Source organism: Atheta coriaria, unplaced genomic scaffold (genome assembly GCF_025399875.1).
Source record: "Atheta coriaria isolate IRGN ID8LTWV9N9 unplaced genomic scaffold, Caltech_Dcor_3.1 hic_scaffold_10_pilon, whole genome shotgun sequence".
Taxonomy (NCBI): domain Eukaryota; kingdom Metazoa; phylum Arthropoda; class Insecta; order Coleoptera; family Staphylinidae; genus Dalotia; species Dalotia coriaria.
The window spans coordinates 236000-252355 of record NW_027045452.1 but is presented as its reverse complement, the minus strand read 5'-3'; the positions used below and the strand labels follow the sequence as shown (position 1 = coordinate 252355).

The 16356-nt window shown below is 39.4% G+C and overlaps 1 protein-coding gene across 4 annotated transcripts in view; it reads right to left on the bottom strand.

Moving 5' to 3' along the window:
• msi (RNA-binding protein musashi) overlaps window positions 1-13946 on the bottom strand; it is a 28324-nt gene extending 14378 nt beyond the window's left edge. The window contains exons 1-2 of one of the 4 annotated variants that reach the window (XM_065313429.1): window positions 13651-13946; window positions 2829-2981 (exon numbers count right to left, since the gene is read on the bottom strand). In XM_065313429.1, coding sequence (XP_065169501.1) covers window positions 2829-2981; window positions 13651-13670 — 173 coding nt within the window. In that variant the 5' untranslated portion in view covers window positions 13671-13946. Of the gene's footprint in view, window positions 1-2828; window positions 2982-9071; window positions 9174-12453; window positions 13022-13650 lie in introns of those variants that run through there. The other 3 variants (XM_065313431.1, XM_065313432.1, XM_065313433.1) reach the window with 3 other exon arrangements.
• Window positions 13947-16356: the final 2410 nt, after the last annotated feature.

The window sequence follows — 16356 nt, the reverse complement described above, 5'->3', positions numbered from 1 at the left end:
AGTTGCGACGGCAAGTCGAAATTATTTCCAACTCTAACTTTATATACTATACAATTCAAGTAAAATGTATTATACCCACGCCAAACCAAGCGAAGCCAGTGGCATGGTACTTTTCAATCATATTTGTACAAAATAAGAGAAGAGAAAAATTATTTGATATTAAATATTTACTGTAAAAGTAATGAAATGTTGCGTAGGTTTGTTTTTAATTTAATTAGCGTTTGAAGAAAAATATCCCTCAAAACATGCCGACTGAAGCCAAAATATAAATTCTCTTGTCCGCACACATCAAAGAATGTGTAAGCGAGCTTTCGCTCGCATACTTTTTGGCCCCAACTAGATTAAAGTCCTTAACGTAAATGTTCAAACATTTCAAATGACCAATTTCCTAGGCATAAATAACTTGGCAAAAAATACAATCCACTCGCAAGCGATGATCTAAAAGCGAAGAGCTTTTTAAAAATACTCATCATCGGCGTATTTATAAACGCGCATGACGTCGAATTTACGTTCGGCAAACGCGTGCGATCTATAAAAATAATATGGCCGACACATCACACTCGCAGTTTGGACGAATTTACGGATTCGAATTGCGGTACGCGCGCGCACGAGCGACACTCACCAATGCCAATTGTTACAACACACACATCACATACAGACTGAATAAAACATTCACCTTTTTCATTTCCACGTTTTCAGAGAACGCATACGGTTTTGATTAATGCTAGTGCAACAGTCAGTAACCTACAATTTTCTTGTTCAAACCAAGCAATCGCACCTGTTTACTGCACTCACTATACGCACACTCACATACAGAATAATTTCTAGGATATTAGGTAAATAAATCTACATCACTTTTATACGTGAGGGCCAACGCGAATAATATAAAGGTTATGTGATTGACAGCAATAAAATGTTTAAGCAGCAAAGTGCGGTGTTGCCATGTACAACCGCCGCTTTTGGAAACTTTATTGTTCGGTTAATAATTAAAACGTCTTATTTACTTCAAACATGTGATTTAAATAGAATTGAATACGATTCACTTTCAATCTCGTCTTCGTTAAATAAATAAAGTGAATACTGCAGGGAAAAGCATACAGTGTAAAGATCACTAAATAGATGTCACTACATGTTTTCTGAAATAATGCTAACCACAAAATGTATTATTTTCAACAACTCACAGCCTTTTCAAATACCTACATCAAATTTACTTGAACGTCTGTGTTTACCAATATAAATTCGTCCTAATTAAACATCCCAAATTAAATCAGAGATTGGTTGCCTACAGATTACGATGTAATGCGATAAGAGTCCGCAACCCGCCAACCGCCACATACGAAAATTGTACGCAATATAGATTCAAATTCATCTTTCACACGCACACATAAATATAATGACAACATCAGTGGCAAATAGTTTGTTTACATCTCATTGGCATGCAAACGTTAAATTTAAACAAAACATAACACCTTCCAATAGGTAAATAATTAATATTAATAGTAGTTAATGAAATTATAATACGCGTAACGGAATTGGCCAAAATATATAAATCAATATCTATGGATTAACCAATTACTATTGTCTGCAATTTTACACGTCAACTTTTTGCTAATTTAATCGATTAGTTTCATTAATATTCAATGGCTACCTATACACTGCATCTTAATGATAATTTACAGTTGGTAATTTAAATACATCAATGTTAACTACACTTTAACTTGTGAGCTTTTAATTACGACTTTCCAACAGGCAATTAAATTTCACAGTTATTAATTTTTAATCCTTAAAGTCTAAACAAAAAAGTTGGGAGTTTTTTTGTTTCGTTTCTAGATTATTACAATCAAGTTGATATGCGAGTATTATTTTATAAGGCAATTGATATGCCGCAATCAATCCAAATCGAAATAATATAGCCACACTCTCTAACACCTTTTAATATCGAATAATTTTACAAACATATTTGCTATACAATACACATAATAATAGTAACAGCAAGTAAGTAAGTCAGTAAGTACAACATTAGTGGGATATATAGTAAAATGTTACGCAGTCCATTTATAGGTCATCAATCTATGTATATATTATATGTAGGTATATAAACACTATGTTATTGATCCCAATTTGGCAACAATGCACTGTTCACTTGGAATAATCAATTAATTCTACTGATAATTTATACTTGTACTTATTAGATACAATAGATATATATTATTCGTTCTGCTCTTGCTAAAAATACACTGCAATACGGTTGTTTTTTGCTTTCCTGTTCAAATATAGTAATATCGTAGTATTTACATAAATCGACTTAATCTATGGTTATCTAAACGTTTGATTAGAGTATCCAAACACAACGCTGCGCTAATATTTCAATGGCAATCAAATATTTACAGTTTATTGTGGCATAGATTCGATTTAACAAGTGTCAATATCTAAATGTTGGAAATGAGGTAAGAATACAACAAAGAGTGTGTGTAATATAGAGTGAGAAAAAGAAACACAAACGCAAATACAACACAAATTCACAAATCCAAAAACGGTGCCAAATATTTTAATTCCCCGTAACTACAGGTAAGTACAGGTAAGTACTCAATGCTAGTATACAGCTGTTTAATTTTGAAAAATGGATGACAAATAAAAACTTTATGGAAACAAAACCAAACACCGTTTGCATGCAAAAATGTAAAACTGATGAAACAACAGCTCGAACGCCACAAAAATCGGTTTTTGAATGAAATATTTTAAAGAAGAGAGAAAAAACAGCACAATTGTTGAAATTCTAACCCATTGGGTGTGTGAGTGTAAAATGTGATTACGCAAATTGCACTTACCATGTAATCTCCATGTTGGGATACACTGTGACAGCCATATATGCGAATGTCGTCCGCGAGTAGGCAGGCTGAAGCCGACTAATTGAAGCGACTAGGTAATTAAAGTCCCAGTTTACAATCAGCGACCGCTGTAGTCGTGTGCTGTTTGATATTCTGCAAGAAAAATATCCACCATTCAACATTCACCAACAACAATTTCAGCGAACAATCATAATCATAGAATATTCAGTGTGGGGAGGGGGTGTGGGAAAAAAAAAGATTGAAAATGCAAAAATAAATTTCAATTAGCTCATAGTCATAAATCGAAAAGAGACAGGGCGGGCAAAGATGCGAAAATGAGAAATGCGCCACCGCCAAACACGGTAAACGTAGACGGTGGCGATGATGATAATAATAATGACAAATGCATTATGGCAAATACGCGCGCGCATCCCGGCTCCTTCGCATAATTGCCCGCCGCCAACTTGAGGCGCAATTAACTGGCGTCATTATCACTCTGGCGCAATTTACGCTCGGGGTCGCGCGCGAGCGCGCTAAATAATGAATCAAACCAAGCACCACCTCCATATAACTTCACAAATAAAAATACATGTACACAAAAACATTTCACACTAAACTCATTGACCTACAAACTCCACGTGGCAAGCAGAATCTACATGCAAATTGCACGAGTGAATTATAGCGGTAGAGATTTCAAATTTTCAAGAGAGCAAAAAAAAATCAATTTAAAATTTTCCACAGCTCAAGCAATTTTTCTACATTTCGTGGAATGCCCTGCTAAGTGCTTCGGTTTTCGTGGGTGTGTTTCGAGATTCGCTCGTGCGCAAACTAGCGCAGAGAGACGACGGCGAGTAAAAATCGACATATCCGGATGATTTATGACCCGGTTGACTGTATTTCGGGTTCCGTCCATTCGCCACCATCTAACACAACGTAGCAGCGGCAGCAACATTCCGACGTTTCCACACGCGTGCTGCTCCGCAAATGTATTTTATACAGAGTGCAAACAATCGCAAAATAAAATTTCCGCCAATCCTTCAGGTTTAACCTACAGCGTGCTTCAATCCCCATACGCGATACATATAAACTGAATAAAATGAAATTATTGTAAGGCTTTTATACTCGTTTCGCGTCGCAGATGTTTGCCGGCAATGGCGCACAGATGTGCGCAAATGCACAAAAATTAAAAGCAAATTCAAAGCGTACACAATCTCTCCTTTGGCTACAACGATTCGCGACGCGCGACTTGCAAACCAACCGCCGTTGGAGCAGCCAAAGCGGCACTGTGTGTGTGTGTGGGTGGATGTTGCAAACCAAGGCTTGATCGATACTTCTCGCGCTCGCCGGGCGGCGGCGAGCTTACCCACCACACTCGCACTTGTTCCTTCCCAGCCGAAACAAACCAACTTTTTAATGACCGCAGCAAACAGAAACTTATTCCAGTTACCAAGTAAAACACCGACCAATACTCTTCAAAAGTTATGGCGGTTTTTAAAGCTTTACAGATTTCTACAATTTTAGCTATACTCGGGCGCCTCCAGTGTGCCATCGATCAATAGACGATAAAATATAGCCGAGAACTTCCGCCAGTATTTGTGTAGAACATGAAAGTGTAGAAATGTAAATCGTCAAGTAGGTATTACCTATCCGAAGACCTAAACCGCTTTATAACAGATTATTTCTACAGTAAATACATTCATGTTATTTGGATATTTATTCTCCGTAATGTATTACACCGTGGTAAAATTTAAAAGTACAATTCGTGATCCAAGCGAGTAAATTGCAAATGAATTAAAATTAGAGTCATCGCTAGGTCAAAGTATCTATGAATAATTACTTAACCAAATTTCTAGCCGATTTTCCATTCCGTCTTGGCGCGCCGCCGGAAATTCGAATAGTATTTATGCCTTCCTGCCGCTAGCAAACTGAGTTTAACCCAACAAGGTTGCAATATTTTCCCAAAATTCCCGCCTTGCCGCCGCCGACAACTTCCAGTCGAAACATGTGCAATATATAAACACGTCTTGCTTGTAATTTGCACATACAACTTGAATGTGAATAATGACGACAACTTTTAAGCACTTTGACTGGAATGCCAGCACTAGACCCAACAAAATGCTGTCAATCACCAACGGGTTTTAAAAATGCACGCACGCAAAGGGCTACCAGGCGGACAGGAAACGGTCAAACAATTTGTCCGAAAATCGCTTAGCGTCCAAACGTCCGAACCAACTGACTAACCATTTTCAGCTTTCCTTCCGCGCGCTAGTCATTAATCTTTGGCCGAAAATCGATCGCGGGCACGGTGCCGATTAGTTCGGTTAGACAAACACAAAGCTCCGTTCCACCCATACCCCTTTTCCTCATCCCAGCGGTATTAATAACAACGTGCCAGTAAAACATTCCACAACCATTGAATAGATTTAGTTTGCTTAGCGGAATTTTTCATTCTCCATAGTTAACACATCCGTGCGGGTACATTTAATAAATGGTCCGCGTGCTCTTCACCCAGGCGGTAGTAAAAAATTAATTTAGTTGTAGATCGCTACATGACTTGAACTTTCCCGCTTTATTACCCCACTACTGCATGCACGACGATATCAACCCCCCAAATTGAGCACCGGCGCGACACGCTCGTCGAGATTAGTCTCGAGCTTCCTGCTTCGTGCCCTTTGTGACCTTTTTCACGACAATGCGCCGCAACCACTTCAACGGCGTGTCGTGCCCGAGAAAAGGATGTGCAAAGCGTGCAAAACATCGCCACCAAACATGTCGCCGCCCCTCACGCCAAGCATATTATCAGCGATAAGCGCACGCGTGTAGAGGTGACTAGCGCAGACAATAGCGAAACATCGCCAAAAGCACGAAGTGCACAAAGAGACGCCACAAAAACTTGCAAATTGAAAAGAAAGATAAAAAATAGCATTCGACTGCGGCTGATCACGAGGTGGTGCTGATTATGATTAAAACAGAGGGTGGAAAGTCTCATCGACACATCCTTCAAGCCGCAAGCGAATGGCGGATATATCCTCTCAGACATTTCCCGCCAAGCCGAGGGAGGTGGCTTGCAAAGTGCTTCGGATTACACTTAATGAAAGAATATATCGAGGGATGCCGCAAGTGGCATCCGCAAGAGTAAGAATTATCATTGAGGAAAAAACGCACGCAGAGGGAGACACTTTCGAAATTAATGAATGCGCACCGGATTAGGGGATCAGAAGTGTCGATTGTGCACTGATTCAATTTCCTCCAGGCTCGCTTTTCTCATTACCTCTCCTGCCTCCACTCTTTACCAAGTTTACGAGCCGATTGAAAAACGTCGTTTTTTTATTAGACTGGACAGAAACCAAATGAAAGACAAAGGAAAACCTGATTAGAAAACTTTCGCGCACGCAACCTGATCAAATCAAGAAAGTAAATGAGAATGTGTGCGTGCGCGTCGTGCGAGTGGCTTTAATCATCACTACCGTCGTCGTCGTCGTCGTCAGTTGTGAGATGCTCAACCACGTTGACAATAGCCTGCCAGCACTCTAGTACCCACTACACGCATATACAACACTTCCGCTCACTCTTCTAATTCTGGTTTCGCGCCTCCGATCAAGTTCACACACCCGCGCGCGTCGCGCCGCGCCGTCTGAGCCCGCTCAACTTGTTCACGCTTCGCGCACGCACAAATAGATCACCCGCAAACAATAACAAGACGCCGCCAAACAACAATAAGCCATGACCAGTGTGTGTGTGTGTGTGTGTGTGTGTGTGTGTGTGTGTGTGTGTGTGACAGGCAGAGGCGCGCCAAGTCGCATTAACGTAAATTATAAACCAAATGCATCATCAGTCATAGAGCATCATGAGTCCGATTCTAGTATATTTCAAGCTACAAAGTCAGAATTAATTATACATCGTCTATGATTGTGTAATCTTGAGTAAACCATGACAATGAATTCCATTAGAAAAAAAAGCGCTAGTCATACAACCAACGGTTGAATGGCCAAGGTCAGGGTTTTCTGAGCAATAGATGCAAACGCACTTAGCGCAAATTACAATGCTATTACTACCAACTACGCGTGCTGCTTCTAGTAAACTAAATAAAGCACAATTACATCGAGTTTTATTAAACGTGTTTTCGCACAGTGAATCGTGATACACTCAGGTGATAACATTTACAACTTAAAGCGCGTACAGCACACGTGGTCCGGTGGTCCCTAGGGTAGTTTCTAGTTACACGTATAGACCCCGGAGCGCACGCAACCCCGTCATAATTAATTCATTAATCAGTCAAGTTGGACTTCCGCGGCGTGAGGAAACTTTTTAATAACCGTGCTAATTGCCTACCAGTTGTACCTAGGCGTGAATAATTGTGTGGAATGCAAAATCGTATTTTAATCTGCACATAAATTATTGATAAAAATACAAATATTTACACAAATCTGAATAAAAGTCAAAATTGAAATAAAATTAATAAAAATATATACCTATTAGTGCCAGTGTGAATTGATTCCGCCCAGTGCGTTAAATAAAGCGGAAAGCGAAAGAGTAAAGAGGAATAAAATATTTAAAAAATAAATAAATGAAAATAAATAACGAGTAATAAAATTTTCCATTCAACATTTTTAATATGAGAAATTCACATCGAGAGCACAGCAAAAAATAAATTTATAAAATTACGAATCCCATTAAGTGTGTATTAAATTGACTGCACCGACACAATTTCCTACACTTTCCGTGCTCCAATTTCTTCACCATAAACCGCTAAATAAATCGCTAATAACTACAAATGTATTTAATCGCGCACGTCGTGATGAAAGCTCAACTACTGATGCATGCAAACAAACGTAGGCCTGTAATTACAACGTGTGCGTGCGAGTACTCTACTGCTGCCGCAGGAGGAAACTCTGAATCAATGCACACATTAGAATTCCGAGCATGTCAAACGTATGCTCGTGTCATGGGTGCCAAACACTGACCACAAAACTCCACACATTGATCAAAAAACAAGGACACATTCCAAAAGTGATCAAAACACCATATTACACCAAAATTAAACTCGCATGACATTTACTTGTGATCAATATGAAAATCGTAAATTAAGTCCGTTCAGGCACAAAAGGTTGCAGCAATAAATGAAAACCGAAAAGGTAAAATTAAACGAAAAGCGAAAGTGGTTCTGGAAATAAAAATTCACTTGACGTTTAGCATTGAAAGCGTAAAATGTTAAAATCAATGGACATATGGTGTGTGTGTGCTTGCAAGTAATGCCTACGCCCAAAACCAGATTTCGAAAATAAAAAGAGTATATAAAAATTTCACATAAATAAACCCATTGAAGGACAAGCTATAATGGAAACGCCGCACCGACATCAATAACACCAATCGAAGTGCGTTGCAATTCCGCGCGCATGTTTATTTATGAACAACTCAACGTGCCAATGCACAAATTCATCAAACAATACCAAAAATTCATCTAAACTCGTATCACACAGCAGCAAATGAGTAACTAGATATGTTAAAAGTCACACGTGACACTTTTGATACTTAGAACTTGCAGCTAATCACCATTGACCCCCAACACTAAAATGAACTTTCGAGGGGTGCTCGTACTATTCCAGCAATTGTTTGATTACTAATGCAACAATCGCGTGTTATCCAACCGGGTCTGGCGCGAGCCACTTACGTTGCGCCATTATTACAAGGGTAACAAACCATCTTCGATCAATAGCGATGAATCGTTACACATTTCAGCAGCGCGGTAGAAAGTAAAAAAATATCAGCTACCTATACTTCCAACATGGTTAAAGCGTCAAGCAAACACAAAGCGGCATGTTAAACCAAATAGAAATGATCAATTCTCGGCGCGTTGTACCAAGTTTTACCTTGCATGAACGCGGTCATAATCGCGATTGTTATTAGCTGCTCATTGTGCTGACGAACGGCACTGCCGAATTGATTTTTCATCATCATCATGTAGATGTTGAGCCGAACAACAATGCATGACAAATTTTCGACCCAGCCTTGGCAATATATAAAAAAGGAAGCAAACAAAGGCGAAACAAAATCAGCGACAAATATTTTCACCAAACCGTTCCCACGATTAGAAAGAGAATTAAAAACATTTTTAGTTTGTTTTTTAATTACTGAGAAAGTCAACTTGCGCTAACGAATGTTGAGCACTTGTTTAACACCAGTTTATCAAAGATTTTCCTTGGTAAATTAATAAATCCCAAGTTGAAAAACTGCAATACATACCACATCATACCGGGGCTCTGGAGAAAACAGTTTGGCTGCATGTTGTGCCCTCATACGTGTTTGCAAGTTTTAAATAATAAAGTCGAGCGTCGAGCCACGGCTCAACGGGCACGTACTCGCACACTACACTACATAAAATAAGAACAATGAGAGTGGCGCGCGGGCAGCGCAGACACATGACCGGTCAGACGCGGTTCTGGTTCACCTTGATTCACGGCAAACACACACAAATCCAAAACCCATATAGAAGCACAGCCAGCAGACTGGCATCGTGTTTACGTCCGTCTGCTCGGCGCTCCATGCCGGACAATTATTTATTTCATGGGCGCACTATCAACTTCATGTGAAATTCGCTCAGGTCAACTCCCATTGTTTACCAACGACACAACACACCTCGAAATGACTTACAAACTACTACTACCACCAACGCAAATTTCTTGAGAGCAATTTTTAAACCAGTGAATTAGTAAAAATATCATAAATTCACATCCAAATATTCATCGAAATATTCATTATTCACAGCTCACTGCTGGCTTACACCGACCGCTTAATCAAACGCTCCTCGTGTGAGATGAGCAGCGGCGCTATATAGGTCTTCCTGTATCAGAGCTATGCATGCTTCGATGATGTCGAGGGCAGAAAAAAAAAACACACACGCAGTGTACAGGAATATCCTATTTATAATCCAGCAGCAGCAAGTCAGCAAGTGTAGCGTACTTTTGCTGCTGCTCTCCTGTTATCGGCTACGCTCGGACAGTTTTCGCCACGCCAAGCGCTCAGCTTTCAGTTACAAACTGGACGTAAGTGAGTTTTTCCACCTCGAGAATTCTACTCTGGATACCCAGGACACAAGGCTGACATGTTCACAGGCGAAATGGACAGATGAACAGATGACCACAGAAACAGGAAATTATATTGAATTCAAATAATCGTAATAGTCAACCGGACAAAATCACAACATTAAATTGTGAGATTTACATCCCGAGCGACAGTAATCTCAACCGCAGATGAAAATCATGCACCGCGATGTCAACCAAAGCCAAAACGGGTTTCGAGTGACTCGCGTAAAAGTTCCAACTACTACCCGCTTGCATTGGTCACTACTACTACAACTACTTGCCGACAGCATCTTCCAACACGCCGTAAAATGACCGCAAAACGGCATTTGCATAAACAGGAAAATGACATTCCCACACATACGTATATCAGATGCCTCCTCCACCATAGAAAATGCACCATTTCAAATCGGTAAACGCAGAGTAATTGCCATTCTCATTTGGCTGTGCAGAGTTTATAGTCCCAATATAAACGCAGCACGCACACACTCGGATAATGTGTTTAAGGTTTAAGAGTTTGCGCGCACGCCAGAGAATGTTCGAAGAGAGAGAGCGGAGGAAAGCTTTCGCGCATTTCTGAAAGCTTTGATAATGCAAACGTTTTACGCGCTTATCCATTGCTACAGGCGGCGCGCACATTTTCCTCCAGAATAATAAATAGTTTCGTATCACTATACAAGAGTTTATATTACAAAATACATTTTTCGTGTGGATACCGAAAAAAAAAATGGAAAAATCAATTCAAAACAGCATCCCGAAAAACATTGGGTGGAATCATTTCGACATGCCAACTTTTTGCCATCAATCCCGGAAGCAGCCGGGCCGCAACAATGCCGAAATCATTAATCTTTTCGGCCGAAAAAAAGAGCTCCTACTGCCAGGGTCTGGACCAACCTGGAGCGCAAATTCAAAGGCAAACATTTTTTCAGTCACGCGGCACAATTTTAAATGTTTTCTCGTATTAATTTCCTGCCATTAATGAGAATTTCTCGCTTGTGCGCGCGCAGAATTAAGCTCGAGGAGAGAGTTATCCTCGACTTTTTCAAATCTAATAATAACATTTATACGCTCGCGCGTTCTTCATTCACGCGACATTTTTACGTAATTTAATTTGCCCCGAGAGTTGCTCTCGAGTGCGGTGCGCGCTTATTTATAGTTGAGTCCCTCGGCGGGTAAACTTGTGGATCTCTTCATTAATCAAGTTTGAAATAAAAAAAAAACGCAATAAAAATTAAAAATCTCCTATAAAAATAGTCGATTCTCACATCTATGAGAAAATTTTCGTATTTTTTCCGACTGTTGGTGATGAATAATTTGTTACAATTGACACAAATCTCCCCTCCATTCAGCTAATATCGTCAACGAACGATTTACATAACCGACGCAGCTCAAACAGCTGTTTTAGATAAATCAAACTAGTTTCCGCACGCGGCGCTTTTCCAACTTATTCGAGCGTCGCGTATCGCTCGACGACGCGCTTCGACGTGACAATTTTCCATAATACATCAAAATACCACTAGCAGCAGCGTCGCAACGTCAGGCGTCGCGCGCGGCTATCGGCGTCGGCAAATCTGGGCGCGCAGCTAATTAAGACAGCGACACGAACGCAAGCACACAACACGTCACGAAACGAACAAAAAAAAAAAACTAAAATCAACGACCAAGTCGTGCGGAAAAATTTCCACACGACAGCAGCAGCAACCACACGACGTTTCGTTAGTTAAACAATCATAAATCCTAGATTCATCACTTGTCATCCAAGCTCTTGGCCGCTGGATATTTAAAGCACAAACGCATAATTAAAAAACCAAGAGCGTGTAATTGAGATGCGCTCGCAAATTTCAATTACAAAATCGTAAACGTCAAACGGTAAAAAAAAAACTAAACTTTAGTCTTGTTCCACATTTGAATCAAAGTGTTAAAGCTTACAACACGCTCCAACGAAATCAATAACATACCACTACTAGTACTACTACTAAAAGAGTAAAGGAATAAAATAGCCAGTGCGCTATTCCTGATTTTCAGGTGCTACATTTTTCGTCCACGCAACTTTCCCGATGATATAAATTATTTCTGAACGGATGCGCCACGCTCGCAATGAAATACTCAACTTTTCACTTTCGGCGCTATTTTAAATGTTTAATTCGTGTCACCTATTAATAAATTATCATCGGCAATCATCAGATATTAATATACATAATCCTCATCTGCGGCGACGCACTTTCAAACCTTGGATACAACCAAACCAATATTTATAAATCGAGTGCGTAAATAGCACACGTCCGACGAATATCGAGCCAAAATTTTTGTCACAAATTCAAAGCTACTAAAACCAGAAGTGTGTTGCATCATTAATTACACGTCGGTATTAATACTATTAATATAAATAACTGCGGCACGTTTTCAAATACGCAATTAATTAACAAGAAAAAACTATGGCTGCAAGAAAATGCAAGAAATCGAAGTTGAAATATTTAAGTGCATAATAAAAAGTTTATAAGAGGATAAAATAATATTGATATAAATAAATATAAATCGAAACTCACCAATAATAAACTCGCTCCCGTTTATTTATCAAATTGTTTTTTCAACCACCGTTTGAAAATCCATACACACAGCTTTGCGGCAAATGTCATTAATAACCAATCGGCGAGAGCGTCACACACCCCCACATACACACCACTCACCCACACAAAAGCCCACCCTCACACATGCACACCACTCACAAATAGAGTCACAAATTTTCCGCCGACAGCAAACGCATCCTTGCGCAACTGTCCCAACTTTTCGCTTTAGATTATAACCAATTAACACCAATTACAGTGTATATAGGCGGCTAAACTTGCCTCGGCAATTAAGCGCCCCGCAAATAATCGCTTGATTCTATTACAGCGTTTATTATTAATGTCATCCAATTTGCATTCGCACGGTAGTATCGATTCGGCCAACGACGAATGATTCAGAATCGATGGCGCTCGAAATTGCTCCTTCTCGGCGCGTGTATTATTTAACCACACCGCAGGACCTCGACCCGTCTCGGCTGGCGGGCTGTTTGCTCGATGTGTGCAAGCTGGCGCGGCGAGCGAACGGCACACGATCGTGACTGAAAACGAACTGAACAGCAGCAGCGGCAGGCCGGCAGCGCGCACCGTTCGCACAGAGACCAGAAACGTCGGCAGCAGGCCGGCGCGCATCGAACGTGGCAGGGCAGAAACCAGCAGCGAGAGTAGGAGCAGGAGTAAGGAGCAAAGGAGCACCACCGTAGGCGTACCAGGAGTGTACTTTTACAAATCGCCAATTTACATCCAGAAAACACTACAAAATTTCTACATCTTTGTATTCTACAGTTCTGATTGCATTATATTTCAACAATATTTTTTCTAATTTAATTAATTTCCATTCTTAAATTCCTTAAATTTTATTTTTATTTTTAACAGATATTAGTTACTATTGTGGAAAAACTTTAAAAAAATTGATATACGTATTATGTGATTACAAAAATAAAATAAAAAACGTTGCTGATTGATGTAAGCAAAAAAGCTTAATTTTACACAAGTATATTTACAATACTCTTGCAAATCAATATTTAAACTTTTAATGGATTAAAATCTAAGTGCAATCCATTACATTATCTAATATTCAATATCTCTAGCTTTTAGAGTCAAGCCACTTTTACTGGTCGATTAAAAATAGATACATTTTACATATACATAGTTTTGACATTTACATTTACATCGACTTACCTGTAACGACGTTTCGGCATATTTATTGATCTTTCTATTACTTTTATCGTCTTCTTGTGGTTAATGAGGAATTATATCGATGCTACTCCTTTCACCACCAACGATTGTTCTGCCCTTTAATTGCAGTACTAGCGCGCGCTCACGGCGAGAAAATAACTGGTTCGCGTGGAAACTGACGACGAAATTACGGCTTGTCGTCAGTGCGATAAAAATTTCTACTATGGCTTACTGCTGAAACACTGAAATGCTGATGTTTCACTATTAAACTCGCACGCGTGCACAACACAAACTTTGATGGAATATTTTTTTATTAATGTGTTGTTTGCATCAATGTGCACATTTTGTTTCAAAGCTGTTTTGATTAGTAATGAATTACTGTAAACTTTTGTTGTATATTGCGAAGCATGAAATAAACGAAAAGTAAGCTCGTTAGATTAATCCACATATCCGATTATAAATGTACAAAGCCGCTGATGTTAAATGCAGTAAACAAATCCCAAACGCCGACAATGTTCGTGCGTTCTATGGAGGATGTAAATAAATATTTGTTTTTTTTTTGTGTGTTCGTCCGGTCACGTCGTCAGAAACGTGCCTAGTCATCATTCAACTCTGAGTTGGGAAATCTGCTCATTCATACATAAATTCGTTAGTTTTGCTAGCGAAATGTAAAAGTAGAGCAGAAATAAATCTTCGACTTTTCTATCTGTAAAATGTTTTTTGTTTGTTTGTTAACAGGCAGGTGATTTGTTTAATTTTGTGGTTAGTTCATTGTGATTTAATAAGCTTTTTAGCAGAAAGAAAGTGCGAAATTCGGAAAACTATCAAGATTTGTAGAACATCCAACGGAGCGAAGAACTTAACACTGACGTCACTTCTCCGATTGGACCCATTCAGCTTTGGAGTAAGATAAGGCACGGGCGACTCGACTGCATTTTGTTTAGATTCAATTTTGTTTTTTCGGATTAGGATCGATGAGTGTCAAGTTTTCTGTTAAATTAACACTCGTCACGAGCAAAGCAAAGCTAAAAAATTACAAACTAATAAAAATATATTTTTTTATGAATTGAACCAACAATTTCTCAATAAATCATTAGCTTTTTTACAGCAACTCCAATTAAAATTATTCATTCAATTACAAGTGTGAAATAATTATTATTAAAAGCGTGGGTGGTAGCAATCTCGCAAATTTATCGCCACTCTCGTTAAACCGGAAGAAAGGTAACGCCTGGCTCTCGGTTTGTTTTGCGTTTCGATTCATCCGAGTTTTGATATTCGGCGCATATTTCGCGCATACGTGCGCGTAATCAAATTTAACGCGGCGCGCCTATCGCCATCAGGCATCAGCGTCGCGAAGAATCAACGTTGTTCGTATTTTAAATGAAAGCGGATGGGAAACGTGCCGCGCGAGATACAAAATGTTTGGGACCGGATGATGGAGATAAGGCACGATACGATGTGACCGTGGATGACTTTTACCCACCTAACAAACCTAACAAACCTTCTCAGCAAATATCTATAGAAATTCGTACCTTTTACTTTTGATTGCGTCATGGCAACATTTTACACAACTTATATTGTGCTTCATGACAATATTTAATGCTACACTAATAAATATTAATGAAAATATTTGCTATGAATATTTTGTTTACGATGCACCTTTTCCGCATTGTGAAAACGTGCATTATCTAAACCAGTATCCAGTATGCAAATTTAACTATATTGGTAAACCCGGAAAAATGATTACAACCTATAAAATTACCCTTTAAGTGCGGGCGTCAGCCAAAAATAATTGCAGGAACATGCCCCGCATACAATCTACGACAATCCGCACATAAATAAACAAAGACCATCAAGCCAATCCGAGCGCATTAATGCACTTTAAACGTCGCGCACAAAACTTCTTCAGTAGTTCAACTACTTCCAAGTTAACTAACTGCACACGGCTCACATTCAGCGCCGTAAACTTTCCTAGATGTTGTTTCACTGATCGAATTTACCCCGGTTGCAACTCAAAACTAGTATCTAATTGTTCTTAAAGTTTGTGTTCGGTAAAGGATGTATGTTTGTGTCACATTTGTATGCAACGTATTTAATATAACATAATAAAATTTTTTTGCGCGTTGCCCGGCGCCTCCACACTAGTAAAGCCGCTTACAAGTTCTTATTTAATAATACGATTATACTTATAGAATGAAAGAGGAGAATTTGCGGGAGGATGACTATGAATTGCCTTATTTGTGCCGCGCCTGGCGCGGTTGAAAAATCGACTTTTTAGCGTAAACCCCAAGCCGCTGGAAACTCTTAAGCGGTCGACGAGAACACCTGCTCTTCTTACATCCACCAACATCTTGCATTGGCCACTTAGCTACCGCGGTTATAATAAAACCTTTGTTTTGGCAGGCAGACAGAGACAACAGCAGGATACGATCATCCCGACGCTTAAAAACAAGTTTATTTCCTGCTATTGCCATCGGGATCTTGTTACTTTCAGGTTTTGAATTACCGATGCATATATTTATTCCATTTTGCATTCTTATTGTGTTTCTATTTACACCGCTATCATAAATATCGCGCACCGAAGAATGTCTGGAAAGTTATGAGTGTATTTTTAACCGAAAGTTTTTTTTTGGCTTCCGGAATATACAGATATAACTCATATTTTGCGGTTTTGGCAGCAAAGACGCTTCCGGATTAAGCTCCACCAGC